The sequence below is a fragment of the Pristiophorus japonicus genome, chromosome 20, assembly GCF_044704955.1.
Source record: "Pristiophorus japonicus isolate sPriJap1 chromosome 20, sPriJap1.hap1, whole genome shotgun sequence".
Taxonomy (NCBI): Eukaryota; Metazoa; Chordata; class Chondrichthyes; family Pristiophoridae; genus Pristiophorus; species Pristiophorus japonicus.
The window spans coordinates 29,980,536-30,002,146 of record NC_091996.1 but is presented as its reverse complement, the minus strand read 5'-3'; the positions used below and the strand labels follow the sequence as shown (position 1 = coordinate 30,002,146).

The following is a 21,611-nucleotide window of genomic DNA, read 5'->3' as shown; positions in this document are numbered from 1 at the left end:
AGAGAAACTTAACCTGTGATCCCAATAAGACTTTGGGGGGGAGGTGATGTCATGTATTTAACTGTCATTGTAACCCATGTATAAACTGACCTAAGTTGTACACTGTGAGAACATTGACCACTAGGTGGTGAACTTGTGGGAGACACTCCTAACCTGGACTCTCAGGTATAAAAGGGGTAGCCCCACCCACCTTCTTCACTTCAGTGCTGACTAATAAAAATTATTGGTCACAGAGTGACCTTCTCTCTAGTATGGGCCTTGTGTGCATTTGTACTGTATAGTAAGGATATACCATTCTATGGGCTCAATTTTCCCAGTTATCTGCAACGTTTTTTTGGCTTTTTTTGCAGTAACTTAAAATATCCAAGTTTCTGCACCAGTTAGGTATGATTTTTTTTAGGCTAGTATTTTTTTTGTGTCATGATGTCTGCTGTCTGCGCCAGTTTTTCACATTTAAACAAGTTTGGCCAACTTACATTTCTCCTAGGACGGCATATGTGACCACTCCAAAAAAACCTTCTGGGCACTTCAGAAAAACCAGCGCACATTAAAAAATCGGCGCAGAAATACGCCATTGTTTTTAGCCGAAGTTTTGGAGGGAGTCAAAAAGACAAAAAATCTGCATCGTGAAGTTTTTCAAAGTCAAAGGGAGAAAATGGAAGTCTAATGCAATTCTTTAATTTTTAATTTTTTTTTCAAAGTACCACACCACCACCGAACATCTCACCGGGCTCGAGGGTCGGAGCATCGGCCGTCAGAATCGCTCCCTCGCTCAGACACGGACTCGGGGCTCAGCTTCAAAAGAAGCCCTGGTGGGAGGGAATGGGGTGGAAGCCGAACTAAAGGGATGAGAACCCTTAGACATACAGCAGCTTCAAAAGAAGCACAGGGGGTGGTGGATGGCGAGCCCCTGTGTCCGGGCGAGGGAGCGATTCTGCCGGCCAACCCTCGAGCCCGGTGAGGAGACGTTCGGTGGTGGGGTGGTACTTTGAAAAAAATCTAAATTTAAAGAATTGCATTAGACTTCGTTGCCCCAAATGTCCTCATTGAATGCCTAGCTTCCCGTTCTAAGCAAACCTATTGCGCATGCGCAGACCAGAGTGTGGTCAATACTGGGGCGTCAACCTTGGGGGGGGGGGAGAGGAAAGAAGGTTTGAGTGCTTTGTCCTGCTGTTTTGAGCTTCTTGCAAAGCTACAATTTAATTATGGGGGTAATATTGACAACGCCATACCTCATGCAAGCCTTCTGCATGATGGTGCTGCAGAGGAGAAGATTGATTCGACATCATCGCATGAGGAACCTCAGAGCACGTAGGATGATGGGCAGGAGGCGTTACATACATCAGGTATATCGAGACAGGCGTTCATACCTGCACCTGAGTGATACAGACTGTGAGAGAAGGCTGCGTTTCCACAAAAAAATTATAATCTAGATCTGTGAATTAGTAAAAGCAGACCTGCAACTTCGAAGTGTCAAGAGGACTGCTTTGTCAGTTGAAGTACAGGTTACAGCTGCACTTTCATTCTATGCATCTGGATCATTCCAGGCCACAACTGGGGATGTGTACACCATTTTTCAACATGCAACACATATCTGCATTTGGCAGGTGACTGCTGCACTATATGCCCAGAGGAATGACTACATAAAGTTCCCCATGACCACCCAGGCAATGCGTGACAGGGCTGTGGGCTTCTCCAGGTTTGCTGGCTTCCCAGAGGTACAGGGCTGCATTGATTGTACCCACATCGCCTTGCGAGCACCTTTGGAGGATTCTGAGATGTACAGGAGCAGAAAAGGCTCCCACTCCGTGAATGTGCATTTTGTCTGTGATGACATGCATCGCATCATGGCAGTTGATTCGAGATACCCTGGGAGCATCCATGATGTGTTCATCATACCCGAGAGCGCTATATCTGCCATGTTTCAGCAGCAGCCAGAAGGGCAGAGCTGGCTGCTGGGAGACAAAGGGTACGGCCTCGCCACCTGGCTCATGACGCCCCTACGCGGAACCCGAACGGAAGCTGACCGTGAATACAACATGTCGCACATTGCGACCCGCATCATAATAGAAAGGACCATTGGTATCTTGAAACAGCGTTTCTGATGCCTGGACCATTCCGGAGGCTACTTGCTATACTCCCCTGAGATTATTGGTCAGTTCACTGTTGTGTGCTGCATGCTGCATAACTTAGCCATCATGAGGCAGCAGCAGCTGGTAGTAGAAGACCCACCTGAGGTGAGAGTGGCTGATGATAATGATGAGCAACATGCAGATGAGGAGGAGGAGGATGAGGAAGCCATGCAACTACCTGAACCCGGAACACGATGGCGGAGGAGGGCGGGCCATGGTGCCCATTTAACTATTGTTCGAGCCTTGCGCCAGCAGCTCATCCGTGAACGCTTTGCTGCCTGAAGGCTCAGCGGCAACTATTCCATGTTTACTGTTTGGACCTGTTCCGTAATGTTGTGTTGTGTTATGTTAATGGAACAAATGATGGAAATGATTCTTTAGTTCAAAAAGTTGTGTTAATAATGGAACAAATAATGAAAATGATTCAGTTATAATTTAAAATATATTATATTCAAAAGTTTAACATTTGTTTGTATTTAACTTAACTTTAATAAAAAATATTCTTGTATCAAACTTTAAAGTTTTTGGTTAAGATCACTCACAAACTTTAAGATCACTTACAAACTTTTAAACTTGTAAATTTACATTACTTACAAAAAACTTTTAATTTGAGAACAGTTACAACAGCAACAACAGTAATAACGGCAGCAAAGAAAGACTGCACCCATCTCTTCTCCATCTTATTCTAAGACTGCCCTCTGCGTTTGGTCTTGGTGACTTCACCCCTGCCCGCAGGCGGTGGTGCAGCATTTCTCGGGTTAGTACCAAGCTTATTCTTTCGAGCAGCTCGGCTAATGCGCGCTTCTTGATGGGGGAGGGGGGGGGGGGCGTGGGCAGGCGGTAATGTAGCAGGCCCGACTCTTCAGGGGCTGGGGATTGGAGTGGGAGTGGCAATTGATTCTATCAATGTCGCGGGGTCTGGGCATGTTCCCTTATTGCAACAGCTACCTCCGACATTCCCTCCCTCATGTTCACCGACAGTGTATCCGCTGCCTGAGACATTCCCTCCCTCATGTGCCCGGACAGTGTTCCCATTTCTCATGAGTGTGTTGTTACTTCTCCCGACAGTCCCGATACCTCATCACCCATCCTACTGATGGTGTCCAGGAGTGATCGCGTAAGGTCAATGCTCTCCGCATTCATTGCCATCATCTGAACCACACCTGTTAGATCCTGCACCTCAGGAGAGCGCTGTCGAGCTCTCCTTCCCCTCCTCACCCTGGGTGCCGCTCGCAGCATCCCACTGGGACCTGCAGCCTCGGACGGTGGGGCCCTGGGTGTGGCTTGTTGCATCCCACTGGGACCTGCAGCCTCGGACGGTGGGAAACCATGGAATGTCCCAACACTCGTACTACTCAGGAAAGGGGCTGGCACCTCAATGGGCAGCAGCTGCACCTCCTCCAGAGTGAGTACAACAGCAGGGGCTGCATCCTCTCCCCTCACCCCCATGCTCTTGGTCTGGAAAGTGGAATTGAAAGATGTTCTTCTCTTCAGGCTCGGCCTCTTCTGAATCTTCTGCATCGTCAGGGTTGGCCTCAAGTTCTGCAAAATATAACAGAACAGACAAATGGTTAGCGGCAGAGGAGGGGGCAGGGTGGGCGGCATGAGTAGGCTCACACAGCGCAGGCAGCAGGTTGATTTGGAGGACCATGATGAATGATAGCACATTGCATCAACCGAAGCGTAGCTGATGGAGACATCCCCATGAACTGAAGCATGGCTAGCCCGCGCAGTACGTAACATTTAACAAAGCCAGACTGGAATTTGCAGGACTTACCCTCGAGTGTGGGCCCAGCTTGTGCAGTGGTGGTTGCTTTTCTTCAGGCACGACTCATCAAAGCAGCGACCCTCTCTTTCAAGTGTGTCAGTGGGTGCAGATTTGCCGGGCCTCCTCCTGTTCGAGTTCTTTCCCTTTTGTTGTGTGCCACCTTCCTCTGCAAAGATGAAAATAGAACTTTTTAGAGAGGGTGGGACACAGACAGATGGTCACATTTACAATTCAATTCCAGTGAATAAATGAAAATATTATTTACACTAATTACTTGACCAAGGTCCTGCCACTTTTTGCACTGGCCTCCAGCCCTCAGGGTGGTAACCATTGCACAGTAATCCTGTGCACGTTGGTTTCAGCGTTTCTTTAGTTCTTTTGGTGAAACTTTTATGTGACCGCTGCTGGTGTCCAGCTCGTGCCATCTGGCCTCAATCACAGTAACTAGTGCCTCCACTTCATCCTGTGAGAAATTCTTGGTCCTTGAGCCACGTTGCATATTGCAGCTCCAATTTTTCTACTGAGAATTAAAGTTCTCACACAGCACTCAAGGTTCTCATACACAACTGGCTCTTTAAAAATAGCCGAATGCAGACCGGGAGCTGTACTGGGCATACGCACCCATAGCAGTCACGTAAAATACATCAATTTCTTTTTGCTCATGCGCAGATGGGGGGGGGCATCGTTTTTTTGGGTGCAGACATTAAGCTCCACCCCCGAAGCTAAAGGACAGGCTGCGCGGCGCCAATTTCAAAAATTAGAACAGGGAAACTTGCAAGATTTTTTTGGGAGTAGTCGGGGCCAAAAGAAACGGATGTAACTCTTGTAATAAGCCAAAAAATGGCATTGGGGAAAATTGAGCCCAGTTTTGCAGGATGGAGCAAAGGAGCACTGGTGGTGGTGAGCGCGACTTCCAAATCCTCACATCCTTGGAGGAGAGGGTGGTGGCGTCGTTGGCAGACATGCTGCCATCCCTGTGGCCACCCGTACTGCCGATGCCAGTGTGGGTGAGCGAAGGCTCTCCTTTAATGCTATCTCTTCCTGAATGCGCCAACCCCTACTGTGTCTTTCGTTCCAAAAGTGTGCTAGTTGCAGCCTCCACACGTCAATCCCCTACCTCCCCCTCATGGCAGCCCTTCCCCCATTAATGTTTGAGGTTGAGAGGCCGAGTGACAGCTGAGGATAGAGGCAGGCACCAGCTGTGAGACCAGCGCCAGGCCTGCAGACAAGCCCGGAACCGAGTGGCAGCCGAGGACAGAGAGAGGTACTACCTATCAGACCAGTGCCAGGCCTCAATGACCCCATTGAGGACATCAGTTCCGATATGCCTAATAACAGCATCGAAGATATTGAGGGCTCCAGCCTTGCTGACACCTTGGAGCGCACTCCATCCTTTGGGGACCTCCGTGAAGAGGAAGAAGAGCCGCGTCACTGCTTCCACCCACACGCACCAGCTCAGATACTGGGGAATGCACAGTCCAATCTAATTCAGATAGTACAGGAGTCTGCACTGGGTGTTGCACCAGGGCCTAGTGGGCTGCACCATGGTGATGGGGCGAGGCAACCTCATGGGCAACTCTCCGGGGGGGTGAGTCCGCACCAGAGTTCTGCCGACGAGGACTCAGATGATGCCATCGATGTAGCGATTTATGAGAGAAGGGTGGAGGCCATGTATTCCCAGATGTTGGGGGCACTGACAAGGGTGCCAGAGAGGCTGTCGGAAGTCGTAAGGAGTGTGGAGGAGTCTGCCTCCCACATTGTCGACAGCTCTACACACACACCACGGAGCCAGTGTGTGGGTGATGGTGGACTCCCAGATTCTCCGTGCGGATCCAGCTGTGATGCCGCAACTCGCAGGTGATGTAACAGCTGCCATTTCAGCACAGGTGCAAGGGAACGAGCGTATCGGTGCTGGATTGGAGAGGATGGCCAAGGCCCTGGTAGCTCAGGATGCTCTTGCGCACCCTGGGCAACAGGCCACGGAGCGTCTTACTGCTGCCATGTCTGCTGGCTTTGAGACTCTAGCTGCTCTCATGCAGTCTCAGCTTGATGCCCCCTGACACCTCAGTGTTGCTTTCGTTGCTGGGTCCACCACGAGCCACGGGGGACCTTCCGGTATCGTGCCACAGCCTCAACCTGACCTCCCTCAGCTTGGTGGTGCTGTTAATGTGCCACCCCCGGGGAGTGACACAGGCTCCTCGGGCCAGGATACGGATGATGCGCTCCCTCAGGATCTCAACATTCCTGGCCCCAGACCTGCCACTCTGCCAGTGCCTCCACACAGGGCCTCACCCGAGCCAAGCCAGATTGAACCCTCCCAGGAGGGTGCTGCCCAGTCTGCACCTGGCCTTTCCAGTCCCAAAGATATTCGAGGGCATCCTAGAAGGACATCTGCAGCTTCCACACAGGAAACACAGCAGCCTTCCCAGACCCATGAGGCAGCCACAGGGGAGACACTGAGGCGCAGTAGTAGATTAGGCATGTGTAAGAGGGATTATAAGGAAATGCACAAGGGTGAGAAATGATGTTTCTGTGTAAGTTTTTTGGACTGTTTTTTGTTCTGTTAGTTTTTTGCTCTGATTTGGACGAGATGATGAATATGCACCGATATCTGGCCAGGTGTATCATTTGGGAGTGGGCAATTATGTATGAAGGCGCTCATTGGGATGGCCATGGAAAATAGAATCTGAAGGGTCATGTGAGGATGAAATTATCTCAATCGAGCAGCAATCTGACGTTTCTGCTCCTCGCTGGCAGGGTTGGGATGGCGACGGCGTCTCCTGGGTGGGTGGTGACAGGGATCCTGCCCCTCCTTCCTCTCCTCCTCCTCCTCCTCCCCCTCCCTCTCCTCCTCCCCCTCCTCTTCCCTCTCCTCCTCCCCCTCCCTCTCCTCCTCCTCCCTCTCTCCCCTCACGAGAGCTAAGTTGTGCAGCATGCAGCAACCCACCACGAATATGGAAACCCGTTCAGGAGAGAACTGCAAACCGCCACCAGAGCGGTCCAGGCAACGGAACCTCTGTTTGAGGATCCCGATGCAGTGTTCGATGATGCACGTGGTGGCAGAATGAGCATCGTGGTACGCATGCTCTGCCGCTGTCCTGGGGTTCCGCAGTGGAGTCAGCAGCCAGGTGGATAGGGGCTATCTCTTGTCCCCCAAGCAGCCATCCCCAACCATGGTTTGGCCTGGTGAAAACGGCGGGCACACTGCTCTGGCGCAGGATGAACGAATCGTGGCTGCTGCTTGGGTACCTGGCATCGACTGCCAGGATCCCACGCTGGTGGTCGCACACCAGCTGCACATTCAGGGAGTGGAACCCCTTTCTGTTCATAAAGAGTTCGGGATGGTTCAGTGGCGCCCTCAGTCCAACGTGTGTACAGATCTGGCTGCAGGACATTGCACAGCTCCCTCAGTATATCCTTTCTACATCGCAGCCTTTGCAAACATTGCTCATCACAGAGCTCCAGGAAGGAGAACTGACGTCGGTAGACCCTTAGACGGTAGGGCCTCCTTCCCCCAAGTCTGTGCTGGGCCCCACTGATGGCACCTGGCTGATCGCCTTCTCCCTGTTCCTGATGATGTTCGGGAGCCACTGCAGGCTGTTGCTGGCAAGGCTCCTGGCCCAGTATCTGGTGCGGGGGTGTGCCATCTCCCTCACGGCCATCCTCTCTACGCGGAGGTCTGCGGCCTTCTGCAGGCCTTTCTCCATGTTGGGCAGCCATGGCTGCTGCCTCCCTTGCCCGCTGCCTCTGTACCCGTTGCTGACGGTGCCGCCTTCTCCTGCGTGCCGCCCTGCCTCTCGCAACGTGCCGACACTGAGCCTGTTCTGTCTGCAGGCTCCACTCTCACAAGCAGGCCTGTGTGTAGCAGAAAATGAGGCCCACAGGCCTCGACTATTCGATGAGAGTGAAACAGTGTTCTAAATTCCCAAAGTTATGAAAAGCCCACTGCAGGTTTACCAAATCCCCACAGAAAAATCCGATAAAGTTTGCCCAAAAACTACCCGATCGCACCAAACCTCCGGTGCTCTTGAGCAGCCCGGCAAAGTGCAGGCTTTTTTATAGTGGACATAGGTGGCTTGGCAACGGTGCGCACTTTAATTACGGTCCCAGGGTCCATACCGCAGCGGAAGTGGACACTGCCCCAAAAACTCCCGCGTTAAATATGAGTCGCGGCGGCCACTCGATGCCGCCACAAAACCGCAGTAATGGGCCTTATCCGGACCCTGAATTTCGGCCCCTTAAGAGTCCGTGTGAGGGTTTCGTGTGCGGGAAGGAATATTTCCACATGAAAGGGTGTAAAGGACACCATGCTGCCTCCTGGTATTGATGGTAAGCTATTCACTCACTTTAACAAAGAATGAGTGGAGGTCACTGCAAGTGGTAGCCTGTATTTCTGCCTTGGTAAAGTCATTGCTATGGATGGTATTGTCATCATCATCATCGGCAGTCCCTCGGAATCGAGGAAGACTTGCTTCCATTCTAAAAGTGAGTTCTCAGGTGACTGTACAGTCCAATATGGGAATTACTGTCCCTGTCACAGATGGGACAGATAGTCGTTGAGGGGAAGGGGTGGATGGGACAGGTTTGCCGCACGCTCCTTCCGCTGCCTGCGTTTGGTTTCTGCATGCTCTCGACGACGAGACTCGAGCTGCTCAGCGCCCTCCCAGATGCACCTCCTCCACTTAGGGCGGTCTTTGGCCAGGGACTCTCAGGTGTCAGTGGGGATGTCGCACTTTATCAGGGAGGCTTTGAGGGTGTCCTTGTAACGTTTACTCTGCCCACCTTGGGCTCGTTTGCCATGTAGGAGTTCAGAGTAGAGCGCTTGCTTTGGGAGACTTGTGTCAGGCATGCGAACAATGTGGCCCGCCCAACGGAACTGGTCGAGTGTGGTCAGTGTTTCGATGCTGGGGTTGTTGGCCTGATCGAGGATGCTAATGTTGGTGCATCTGTTGCCCAGGGGATTTGTAGGATCTTACGCAGACATCGTTGGTGGTATTTCTCCAGCGATTTGCGGTGTCTGCTGTACATGGTCCACGTCTCTGAGCCATACAGGAGGGCAGGTATTGTATTTTTGGACCCACAACTGTCTGATGCAAACAGTGTGGTTATCTTCTGTTTAACTTTGTGAAACATAGAAACATAGAAAATAGGTGTAGGAGCAGGCCATTCGGCCCTTCGAGCCTGCATCACCATTCAATAAGATCATGGCTGATCATGCAACTTCAGTACCCCATTCCTGCTTTCTTTCCATACCCCTTGATCCCTTTAGCCATAAGGGCCATATGTAACTCGCTTTTGAATATATCTAACGAACTGGACTCAACAACTTTCTGTGGTAGAGAATTCCACAGGTTCACAATTCTTTGGATGAAAAAGTTTCTCCTATCTCGGTCCTATAAGGCTTACCCCTTATCCTTAGACTGTTACCCCTGGTTCTGGACTTCCCCAACATCGGGAACATTCTTCCTGCATCTAACCTGTCCAGTCCCGTGAGAATTTTATATTTTTCTATGAGATCCCCTCTCATTCTTCTAAATTCCAGTGAATATAAGCCTAGTCGATCCAGTCTTTCTTCATATGTCAGTCCTGTCATCCCGGGAATCAATCTGGTCAACCTTCGCTGCACTTCCTCAATAGCAAGAATGTCCTTCCTCAAATTAGGAGACCAAAACTGCACACAATATTCAAGGTGTGGTCTCACCAAGGCCCTGAAAAAACTGCAGAAAAACCTCCCTGCTCCTATACTCAAATCCTCTCGCTCTGAAGACCAACATGCCATTTGCTTTCTTCACCGCCTGCTGCACCTACATGCCTACTTTCAGTAACTGATGTACCATGACACCCAGGTCTCGTTGCACCTCCCCTTTTCCTCATCTGTCACCATTCAGAAGCATGTCCACTGCCTCCCTGCTGAACCAGGGCTCTCTTAGCCCTCTTGCAGACCTTACAAATGTTAATTGAGGTAAGTAAATTAAAATTAGGCTGTCAAAATAAATTATGGTGGAATAGTCCCTTTAAGCTGCTGCTGGCCTTTAATATCCTACAGTGGCACACAATTCCCTGCCCCCCTCTCACCCCCCCCAAAAAAGGTGAGTTCGTAATTGGAGGTACCAATTACAGCCAGGAGTTCGTTCACCTATAATATTAAAATGAGGCTGAACATGAGGCAGGGCCAATTCACTTCGCCTATGAGGGGTGTGAATTGTGCTCCTCCATTTTAAAGTTTTTATTTGCTCAAGCAGAAAATTGAGGCTTATAGGTTGCCAAGTAAAATTTGGCCAACTGTGTTATAGGTGAGAGGAGGTTAAAAAGGCATCGTGTAACATTATCTAATTTCATGATATTGTGAACGCATTGCTTTTTAGCTTTTGCACCATATTCTTATTTGCATGCATGAGAATATGTCTTGTTTAATTTTTGTACAGTAAGGTGTAATTTGAAACAGAACAAAACAGCCTCTCGTGATCATTGTATTTAATTTTTCTAAATTTATATATTTATAAAAACAACCACAGTCAACTCCAATTGCAGGAAAATATAAGCACATTTCTGACGCAGATATAATTACATACTTTTCACCCATCCTCACCTATTGCATACAATACGATTTGATTGATTTCTTTTCTACAGGTGAGAAATGCCATTAAAAGAATGAAAGAAAAGAAAAAAGCTTTGTCTTTCACGGTAAGAACCGTTTGTTTGAGCATAGTCCTGTTTGAATGTTTTTCTCCATGTATTTTGCACAAACAAGTTGCTAACCTGCAAAAACCTTTAAGGAAACTTATAAAGATGACCTTTAATGTAATTGTTTACAGGATTGTATGTTAATAAATGTCTTATTATAACAATACCTGCAGAAGTCACTTGAGAGCATGGCTTGTATCTTACGATAGAATTTCACACTCCCTCTTTCAGATGCATTAAACCTGTCAGAATTAGAAATTATTTAACGCTCTCTGTTTTAAATTAGATTTCTTTATTTTGCCGCCAAATCAGGTAATAGATTCTGATGTAAAATGGATACTTTTAAGAGTACGCTACTGCAGTACCTTATTGAATTTAAATAGTTTGCTAGAGGGTGCTATAGATAAATAAAATGTTCAAATCTGACAAAAATGCATTAGTAATATGCGTTTCGTCTGTAATGACCTAAACAGGCTGTATTTCTAAACAAACCCACCAACAGCACTTGTTCCATTCAAAATAACAACAACATGAGAGGGCAGCAAAACGACACATTGGGCCCAAGTTTCCACATGATTTGCACCTGATTTTTAGGAGCAACTGGTGGAGAACAGACTATCTTAGAAATCGCAATTCTCCACTTTTTTTTTTCTGCAGTTCTAGTCAGGTAGAACAGTTCTACTTTGGAACAGAAATTTTTCTTCAAAAGGGGGCGTGTCCGGCCACTGACGCCTGATTTCAAAGTTTCCACAGTGAAAACGTACTCCAAACTAAAGTAGAATGGAGCAAGTGAAGATTTTTGTAGAACTGAAAAAACCTGTTCTACACATTAAAAAATCAGGCGCAGGTTACAAATTAGGCGTCCAGAACGAGGGGGGGGGGAGGAGGGGGGGGGAAGGGAACTAATTAAATTCTACAATCAATCCTTATTTATACTTCTACAAATATTAAACAAATAAATCCAACCTGAATAAACATTTATAAGCAAAGAAAAGATTAAATAAACCATCTTCCTACCTGTGTGAAAGTGCTTCAGCCATCGTTCGAAGGAAACCGCCGTTTGATGCCGCGCAGGGGAGGAAGGGGAAGGAGACAGCGGCTTGTTGCCGTGGAGGGAGGGGAGGGAGGGGAAGGAGACAGCGGCTTGTTGGCACGCAGGGGAGGGAGGGGAAGGAGGCAGCGGCTTGTTGCCGCGCAGGGGAAGGAGACAGTGAGGGAAGCCTCAGTGCTGATGTGCTGATGGCAATGTGATTTTATTAAAAAATGTTAAAAAATTAAACAGCTACAAAGAACTACAAAAATGGCCGAGTGCCAATGTTTTTTTTCAGACTGAGCATGCGCGAACGCTCCAACGCGCACGCGCAGCGTTGCCGGCAGGAAAAAAACTAATTTAAATAGTACCCGCCCCCTCCCACTTACAAAATCGCCGCGAGTGTAGGCTCCACCCCCCTGGGCGCCGCGCCAAACAGACAAGGAGCTGCAAAGCGCTCGAGAATAGCGCGTTTTTTTTCTGGCGCCGCTCGGAGGGGCACCCGTTTTTTATCCTGTGGAAACTTAGGCCCATTATCTCCAGATTCAGTATGCAGTAACGCTTCTGCTTTCATCTGTGGAAAAATCCTGTATGTACAGGGCAGGTTCAGGGATACCTGCCATGTATCTCGAAGAGAATGGCCCTGAAATTACGAGGAGGGCTTCCCACGGATAAATCCTGAAAAAATAGAAATAAACTGCGATCTTACTTGGAGCTGCTGCGCATGTTGGGACTCCCGATCCACAGGCCGCCTCTCCCAATGACGCGCAGCACATGCACGTCGGCACATCCGCAGGAGTCACGTGGGCCTGGACGCCCAATCACAGGTAAGTATTTTCTTATTCATAGTAATAGGAGATTCAAAAGTTACAAATCTCCTATACTGTGAATGAGAAAAAACCCAAAACGCACAAACACTACATAAAACATTTAAAAAACACCTCACACAATAAATGAATAGAAATTAAAAATGTTACACATGTTTTTTAAATAAAAAAAATTCCCGATTTTTAAAAAAAGTTAGGGTTAGAGTTTAAAATTAAATTATCTGAGTGGGCAGGGTTTTGACATAAATATGTTTTTAAAATTTTTATTTTAATCATGTTTTTTCTATGTTTTTAAACCGTTACACCTGTAACAGTAGGCTATATGCCTGCTTTTTCAGGCGCAAGATTTTAAAGGGACATTTGCAGAGCAAGATATTCGTAAATATCGGAAATCTTACCCTGTAAGTGTCTTCGCTCCTGAGATGCGGATGATCTGCCAAGCCAACAACTTGACAGATCGGAAAACCTGGTTTTCAGCGCATGCAATATCAATTGTCAGCATTTATAGTAAATTATTAAATCAATCAGTCTTTTCCGAAGCCTTCCCGGGTCCGTAGAAACTTTGTACGGACCCGGGGCATCGGAATTTCAGGGCCATTATGTTCAGGGATAAGGAGAAGAAATCAGTATTGTGTGAGATCTCTGGCATGTACAACAGTATTGGGCTGGCTGACTCAAATTAATGTCCGGAATGGATGCAATAGAAAGATTTGAACACAGGTGGGTCAGGGAGGTGGGGGGTTTGGGGCGGGCAACTAATCTAGGAGGTGGGTCAGTCAGTCAGTCGTTGAAACCTTTTAAGCAGGCTGAATGCCTTCATTTTATTCGTTTTTATATTTGTACCCCATACTGGCCAGGTTTCCCGGGTTCGGGGAACCTGACATAAACAGAGGCTGGATCCATAAGATAAGTGCCTAACCCTTTAAACCCTCTTCGATCTGTCTGCTTCATTCCTCCTCCACAATCAGACCTCCTCCCCGCGCGATCTCTCGCAACGACCGTGATCTCATTCACCTGACCACCATCTCGCTCCCCTGGCAACCATATCCTCACCCACACTAGACGCCCCCAGCTGCAATCACACCCTGCCTCCCTACCTCCTCCTCCACTGCGTCCTTCTGCTTCAGGCTTTCCCACCCGACAGGCAGCCCACCTGTCAATCAGACTGGCTGTCAGGTGGGAAACCTGGAGAGTTTTTTTAAAAAGATGTACTGCAGGACATTTGGAAAAGCCGTATTACAGGGTTTCCCATCCATAACTCCTTCTCCCAGCTCCGAATGCGCAGCCCCGTAAATATCAGGGCCTTTATCTCTGTTACATAAGAACATAAGAAATAAGAGCAGCAGTAGGCCACATGGCCCCTCGAGCCTGCTCCGCCATTTAATACGATCATGGCTGATCTGATCATGGACTCAGCTCCACTTCCCCACCCGCTCCCCATAACCCTTTATCCCCTTATCGTTTTAAAACTGTCTATTTCTGTCTTAAATTTATTCAATGTCCCAGCTTCCACAGCTCTCTGAGGCAGTAAATTCCATAGATTTACAACCCACAGAGAGAAGAAACTCCTTCTCATCTCAGTTTTAAATGGGCGGCCCCTTATTCTAAGATCGTGCCCTCTAGTTCTAGTCTCCCCCATCAGTGGAAACATCCTCTCTGCATCCACCTTGTCAAGCCCCCTCATAATCTTATACGTTTCGATAAGATCACCTCTCATTCTTCTGAATTCCAATGAGTAGAGGCCCAACCTGCTCAACCTTTCCTCATAAGTCAGCCCCCCGTCCTCGGAATCAAGCTATTGAACCTTCTCTGAACTGCCTCCAAAGCAAGTATATCCTTTCGTAAATATGGAAACCAAAACTGCACGCAGTATTCCAGGTGTTCTGAGGCATGTAACCATTCCAAGGCTACAATAGTTGAAAGCGGTCATTGTCAGCCTGGGATACCAAGATAGAGCACCTCTGGTAAAATTGGCCTCAGAGTGGTGTTCCAATATCCTTGTACAGGTTGAACCTCCCTTATCCAGAACTCCCTTATCCGGAACCACCCCTCATCCAGAACCATTCCCAACCACCGGGTGGAGCATGCACAGAACTCCGACATGAACAAATTGAAGTCCTTCCTCGCTGTCGACTCCCGCAATCGCTGGACTGACCCCACGATCCACCGCCCCCCCACGATCTCTCTGCCACACTCCCAGCCCCAAGCCAGCCAGCCCCGATATCCCCTTGCTCAGTACCTGTACCATCCAATTTAACGTGACCACCCCTCATTCAGAAAAATCCCTTATCCAGAACAGGCCAGGTCCCGAGGGTTCCGGATAAGGGAGGTTCAACCTGTTGTTCCAAAACCAAATAGCAAAGTACAAACATGTGTGTATGATTAAGTAAATTAACGTGTATGCCGAGAGAAATGTAATAATATTGATAGGCCAGAGTTTAGCTGCACTGGGAAAAACAAAAGTGGTCTCCAAACTAGATAGCGATTTTGGCAAACACCACTTCTGGAAAAAGTCAGCCATGCTAACAACATTCTGTGTTGATGGACTATGATTTGGATTTCCTGAGTGCGTGAATATTTTCAGAGGCGTTTGTCACTGTTCATGAAGATAAGGATCTGATTGAAATGATAAAATTCTTAAGGGGATTGAAGGGTAGATGCAGATTGGCAGCTTCCATAGCTGGAGAGTGTAGAACTAGTGGGTATAGTCTCAGGATAAGGGATGAGCCATTTAGGACTGAGATGAGGAGAAATTTCTTCACTCAGAGGGTTGGGAATCTTTAGAATCCTCTATCCCAGGGGGCTGTGGATGCTCAGTCACTGAGTATATTCAAGGCTGAGATCGATAGATTTTTGGGCACTAACGAATCAAGGAATATGGAGATAGGGTGCTAAAGTGGAGTTGAGTTAGAAGTTCAGCCGTGATCTTATTGATCATGGCCTACTTCTGTTCCTATTTTTTAATGTTTTTATGTAGTGCACTGGTTTAACTGGGCAACTCAAAAGTTGTTCCGAATTTTAGGAAAATACAATTCTGGTTGAGGCTATGCTACTATTTATTCTGCTTAAGGCACCTGGCAGATAGTTGGGATAGATCTATTTCCTAGAAATGTTGTGCTTTTAATTGTAGCTTACATTGTGCATCACATACAGGTCGTACATCTTGAATTACTGGATGTCAGCAATATGGAGCATGTGAAATCGATATTACATGTCATGGAATAGCAACTTGAACTTGGACATTGATACATTGATACATGAATTGGTTCATCTTACAACCAGTCCTAGATATACACAATGTAATGGCTCACAGGACAGATTATGAAGAGCTTGCACAGGAAGAAAGAACCATATTTAGTTTTCCTAATATACCATAATGCCAAACTGGCAAATGGGTAGAACCCTGCAGAATTGTTTATGTCGGACAAATACAGCCAGCTCACCAACACTTCTAGTAAACTTCAATTTGTCCAGCTTCAGAAAGAGGGAAGATGGATACAGATGCAGCAAGTAAGAAACTTCAATTCATGACTTAACTTCAGTACCCCATTCCTGCTTTCTCTCCATACCCGCTGATCCCTTTAGCCGTAAGGGCCACATCTAACTCCCTTCTGAATATATTTAACGAACTAGCCTCAATAACTTTCTGTGGTAGAGAATTCCACAGGTTCACAATTCTCTGAGTGAAGAAGTTTCTCCTCATCTCGGTCCTACATGGCTTACCCCTTACCCTTAGACTGTGATGCCTGGTTCTGGACTTCCCCAACATCGGGAACATTCTTCCTGTATCTAACCTGTCCAATCCCATCAGAATTTTATATGTTTTTATGAGATCCCCTCTCATTCTTCTAAATTCCAGTGAATATAAGCCTAGTCGATCCAGTCTTTCTTCATATGTCAGTCCTGTCATCCCAGGAATCAGTCTGGTGAACCTTCGCTGCATTCCTTCAATAGCAAGAATGTCCTTCCTCAGATTAGGAGACCGAAACTGTACACGATATTCAAGGTGTGGCCTCACCAAGACCCTGTACGACTGCAGTAAGACATCCCTGCTCCTATACTCAAATCCTCGCGCTATGAAGGCCAACATGCCATTTGCCTTCATGACCTGCTGTACCTGCATGCCAACTTTCAATGACTGATGTACCATGAAACCCAGGTCTCGTTGCACCACCCCTTTTCCTAATCTGTCACCATTCAGATAATATTCTGCCTTCCTGTTTTTGCCACCAAAGTGGTTAACCTCACATTTATCTACATTATACTGCATCTGCCATGCATCTGCCCACTCACCTAACCAGTCCAAGTCACCCTGCAGCCTCTTAGCATCCTCCTCACAGCTCACACTGCCATCCAGCTTAGTGTCATCTGCAAACTTGGAGATATTACATTCAATTCTTTGATCTAAATCATTAATGTATATTGTAAATAACTGGGGTCCCAGCACTGAACCTTGCTGCACCCCACTAGTCACTGCCTGCCATTCTGAAAAGGACCCGTTTATTCCCACTCTTTGTTTCCTGTCTGCCAACCAGTTCTCTATCCACGTCAATACATTACCGCCAATAACATGTGCCTTAATTTTGCACACTAATCTCTTGCGTGGGACCTTGTCAAAAGCCTTTTGAAAGTCCAAATACACCACATCCACTGGTTCTCCCTTATCCACTCTACTCGTTACATCCTCAAAAAACTCTAGAAGATTTGTCAAGCATAATTTCCCTTTCATAAATCCATGCTGACTTGGACCGATCCCGTCATTGCTATTACATCTTTAATAATTGATTCCAGCATTTTCCACACCACCGATGTAAGGCGAACCGGTCTATAATTACCTGTTTTCTCTCTCCCTCCTCTTTAAAAAGTGGGGTTACATTAGCTACCCTCCAATCCATAGGTACTGATCCAGATTCCATGGAATTTTGGAAAATGACCACCAATGCATCTACTATTTCTAGGTTCACTTCCTTAAGTACTCTGGGATGCAGACTATCAGGCCCTGGGGATTTATCGGCTTTCAGTCCCATTAGTTTCCCTAACACCATTTCCTGACTAATAAGGATTTCCCTCAGTTCCTCCTTCTCGCTTGACCCTCGGTCCCCTAGTATTTTCGGGAGGTTATTCGTGTCTTCCTCAGTGAAGACAGAACCAAAGTATTTTAAAATAGTATTTTACATTAGTAGGTCCTTCGCAGTTAGAATCACGTGATATTATAATGGGGAACATTTTATAATGCATCCCAGGGTATTAAAAGAGATGGCAGAAGTTATAGCAGATGCATTCATTATAATCTACCAAAATTCTCTGGACTCTGGGGAGGTACCAGCGGATTGGAAAGCAGCTAATGTAACGCCTCTGTTTAAAAAGGGGGGCAGACAAAAGGCAGGTAACTATAGGCCGGTTAGTTTAACATCTGTAGTGGGGAAAATGCTTGAAACTATCATTAAGGAAGAAATAGCAGGACATCTAGATAGGAATAGTGCAATCAAGCAGACGCAACATGGATTCATGAAGGGAAAATCATGTTTAACTAATTTACTGGAATTCTTTGAGGATATAATGAGCATGGTGGATAGAGGTATACCGATGGATGTGGTGTATTTAGATTTCCATAAGGCATTCGATAAGGTGCCACACAAAAGGTTACTGCAGAAGATAAAGGATCGCGGAGTCAGAGGAAATGTATTAGCATGGATAGAGAATTGGCTGGCTAACAGAAAGCAGAGAGTCGGGATAAATGGTTCCTTTTTGGGTTGGAAATCAGTGGTTAGTGGTGTGCCACAGAGATCAGTGCTGGGACCACAACTGTTTACAATATACATAGATGACCTGGAAGAGGGGACAGAGTGTAATGTAACAAAATTTGCAGATGACACAAAGATTAGTGGGAAAGCGGGTTGTGTAGAGGACACAGAGAGGCTGCAAAGAGATTTAGATAGGTTAAGCGAATGGGCTAAGGTTTGGCAGATGGAATACAATGTCGGAAAATGTGAGGTCATCCACCTTGGAAAAAAAAACAGTAAAAGGGAATATTATTTGAATGGGGAGAAATTACAACATGCTGCAGTGCAGAAATACCTGTGGGTCCTTGTGCATAAATCCCAAAAAGTTAGTTTGCAGGTGCAGCAGCTAATCAGGAAGGCGAATGGAATGTTGGCCTTCATTGTGAGAGGGATGGAGTACAAAAGCAGGGAGGTCCTTCTGCAACTGTCTAGAGTATTGGTGAGGCCGCACCTGGAGTACTGCGTGCAGTTTTGGTCACCTTACTTAAGGAAGGATATACTAGCTTTGGAGGGGGTACAGAGACGATTCACTCGGCTGATTCCGGAGATGAGGGGGTTACCTTATGATGATAGATTGAGTAGACTGGGTCTTTACTCGTTGGAGTTCAGAAGGATGAGGGGTGATCTTATAGAAACATTTAAAATAATGAAAGGGATAGACAAGATAGAGGCAGAGAAGTTGTTTCCACTGGTCGGGGAGACTAGAACTAGAGGGCACAGCCTCAAAATACGGGGGAGCCAATTTAAAACCGAGTTGAGAAGGAATTTCTTCTCCCAGAGGGTTGTGAATCTGTGGAATTCTCTGCCCAAGGAAGCAGTTGAGGCTAGCTCATTAAATGTATTCAAGTCACGGATAGATAGATTTTTAACCAATAAGGGAATTAAGGGTTACGGGGAGCGGGTGGGTAAGTGGAGCTGAGTCCACGGCCAGATCAGCCATGATCATGTTGAATGGCGGAGCAGGCTCGAGGGGCTAGATGGCCTACTCCTGTTCCTAATTCTTATGTTCTTATGTTCTTATAACAAAGAAATGGCAGACCTCTTGACTCTGGATCAGTTCCTTTGGACTGGAGGGTAGCTAATGTAACACCATTTTTTTTAAAAGGAGGGAGAGAGAAAACAGGGAATTATAGACTGGTTAGCCTGACACCGGTGGTGGGGAAAATGTTGGAATCAATTATTAAAGATGTAATAGCAGCGCATTTGGAAAGCAGTGACATGATCGGTCCAAGTCAGTATGGATTTATGAAAGGGAAATCATGCTTGACAAATCTTCTGGAATCTTTTGAGGATGTAACTAGTAGAGCGGACAAGGGAGAACCAGTGGATGTGGTGCATTTGGACTTTCAAAAGGCTTTTGACAAGGTCCCACAGAGATTGGTGTGCAAAATTAAAGCACATGGTATTGGGGGTAATGTATTGATGTGGATAGAGAACTGGTTGGCAGACAGAAAGCAGAGAGTTGGGAATAAACGGGTCCTTTCCAGAATGGCAGGCTGTGACCAGTGGGGTGCCACAGGGTTCAGCGCTGGGACCCCAGCTATTTACAATATACATCAATGATTTAGATGAAGGAATTGAATGTAATATCTCCAAGTTTGCAGATGACACTAAGCTGGGTGGCGGTGTGAGCTGTGAGGAGGATGCTAAGAGGCTGCAGGGTGACTTGGACAGGTTAGGTGAGTGGGCAAATGCATGACAGGTGCAGTATAATGTGGATAAATGTGAGGTTATCCACTTTGGTGGCAAAAACAGGAAGACAGAATATTATCTGAATGGTGACAGATTAGGAAAAGGGGAGGTGCAACGAGACCTGGGTTTCATGGTACATCAGTCATTGAAGGTTGGCATGCAGGTACAGCAGGCGGTGAAGAAGGCAAATGGCATGTTGGCCTTCATAGCTAGAGGATTTGAGTATAGGAGCAGGGAGGTCTTACTGCAATTGTACAGGGCCTTGGTGAGGCCACACCTGGAATATTGTGTTCAGTTTGGTCTCCTAATCTGAGGAAGGACGTTCTTGCCATTGAGGGAGTGCAGCGCAGATTCACCAGACTGATTCCCGGGATGGCAGGACTGACATATGAGGAGAGACTCATTTCACTGGAGTTTAGAAGGATGAGAGGGGATCTCATAGAAACATATAGATGCAGGAAGAATGTTCCCGATGTTGGGGGGAGTCCAGAACCAGAGGTCACAGTCTAAGAATAAGGGGTAAGCCATTTAGGACCGAGATGAGGAGAAACTTCTTCACTCAGAGAGTGGTTAACCTGTGGAATTCTCTACTGCAGAAAGTTGTTGAGACCTGTTCATTAGATATATTCAAAAGGGAGTTAGATGTGGCCCTTACGGCCAAAGGGATCAAGGGGTATGGAGAGAAAGCAGGAAAGGGGTACTGAGGTTGAGTGATCTGCCGTGATCTTATTGAATGCCAGTGCAGGCTCGAAGGGCCGAATGGCCTGCTCCTGCAGCTAATTTCTATGCTTCTATGTTTAGTCTTCACTAATCTTTTTCTCTTCACATATCTATAGAAGCTTTTGCAGTCAGTGTTTATGTTCCCTGCAAGCTTACTCTCATACTTTATTTTCCCCCTCCTAAGTCAACCCTTCGTCCTCCTCTGCTGAATTCTAAATTTCTCCCAGTCCTTAGGTTTGCTGCTGTTTCTGGCCAATTTATATGCCTCTTGCTTGGATTTAACACTGTCCCTAATTTCCCTTGTTAGCCACGGTTGAGCCACCTTTCCTGTTTTATTTTTACGCCAGACAGGGATGTACAATAGTTGTAATTCATCCATGTGATCTTTAAATGTCTGCCATTGCCTATCCACCGTCAACCCTTTAAGTATCATTCGCCAGTCTATCCTAGTCAAATCATGTCTCATACCATCGAAGTTTCCTTTCTTTAAGTTCAGGACCCTAGTCTCTGAATTAACTGTGTCGCTCTCCATCTTAATGAAGAATTCAACCATATTATGGTCACCCTTACCCAAGGGGCCACGCATGACCAGATTGCTAATTAATCCTCTCTCATCACACAAGATCCAGTCTAGGATGGCCTGCTCTCTAGTTGGTTCCTCGACATATTGGTTAGAAAACCATTCCTTATACACTCCAGGAAATCCTCCTCCGCAGTATTGCTACCAGTTTGGTTAGCCCAATCAATATGTAGGTTAAAGTCACCATGATAGCTGATTTACCCTTATTGCACGTGTCCCTAATTTCCTGTTTGATGCCATCCCCAACCTCCCTACTACTGTTTGGTGGTCTGTACACAACTCCCACTAACATTTTCTGCCCTTTGGTATTTCGCAGCTCTACCCAAATAGATTCCACATCATCCACGCTAATGTCCTTCCTTACTATTGCGTTAACCTCCTCTTTAACTATTAAC

The 21,611-nt window shown here is 46.8% G+C and overlaps 1 protein-coding gene across 1 annotated transcript in view; it reads left to right on the top strand.

Moving 5' to 3' along the window:
- adgrd2 (adhesion G protein-coupled receptor D2) overlaps window positions 1-21,611 on the top strand; it is a 301,296-nt gene that overhangs the window by 199,976 nt on the left and 79,709 nt on the right. The window contains exon 21 of the mRNA XM_070863395.1: window positions 10,531-10,584. Within this exon, the coding sequence (XP_070719496.1) occupies window positions 10,531-10,584 (54 nt within the window). The remainder of the gene's footprint in view (window positions 1-10,530; window positions 10,585-21,611) is intronic.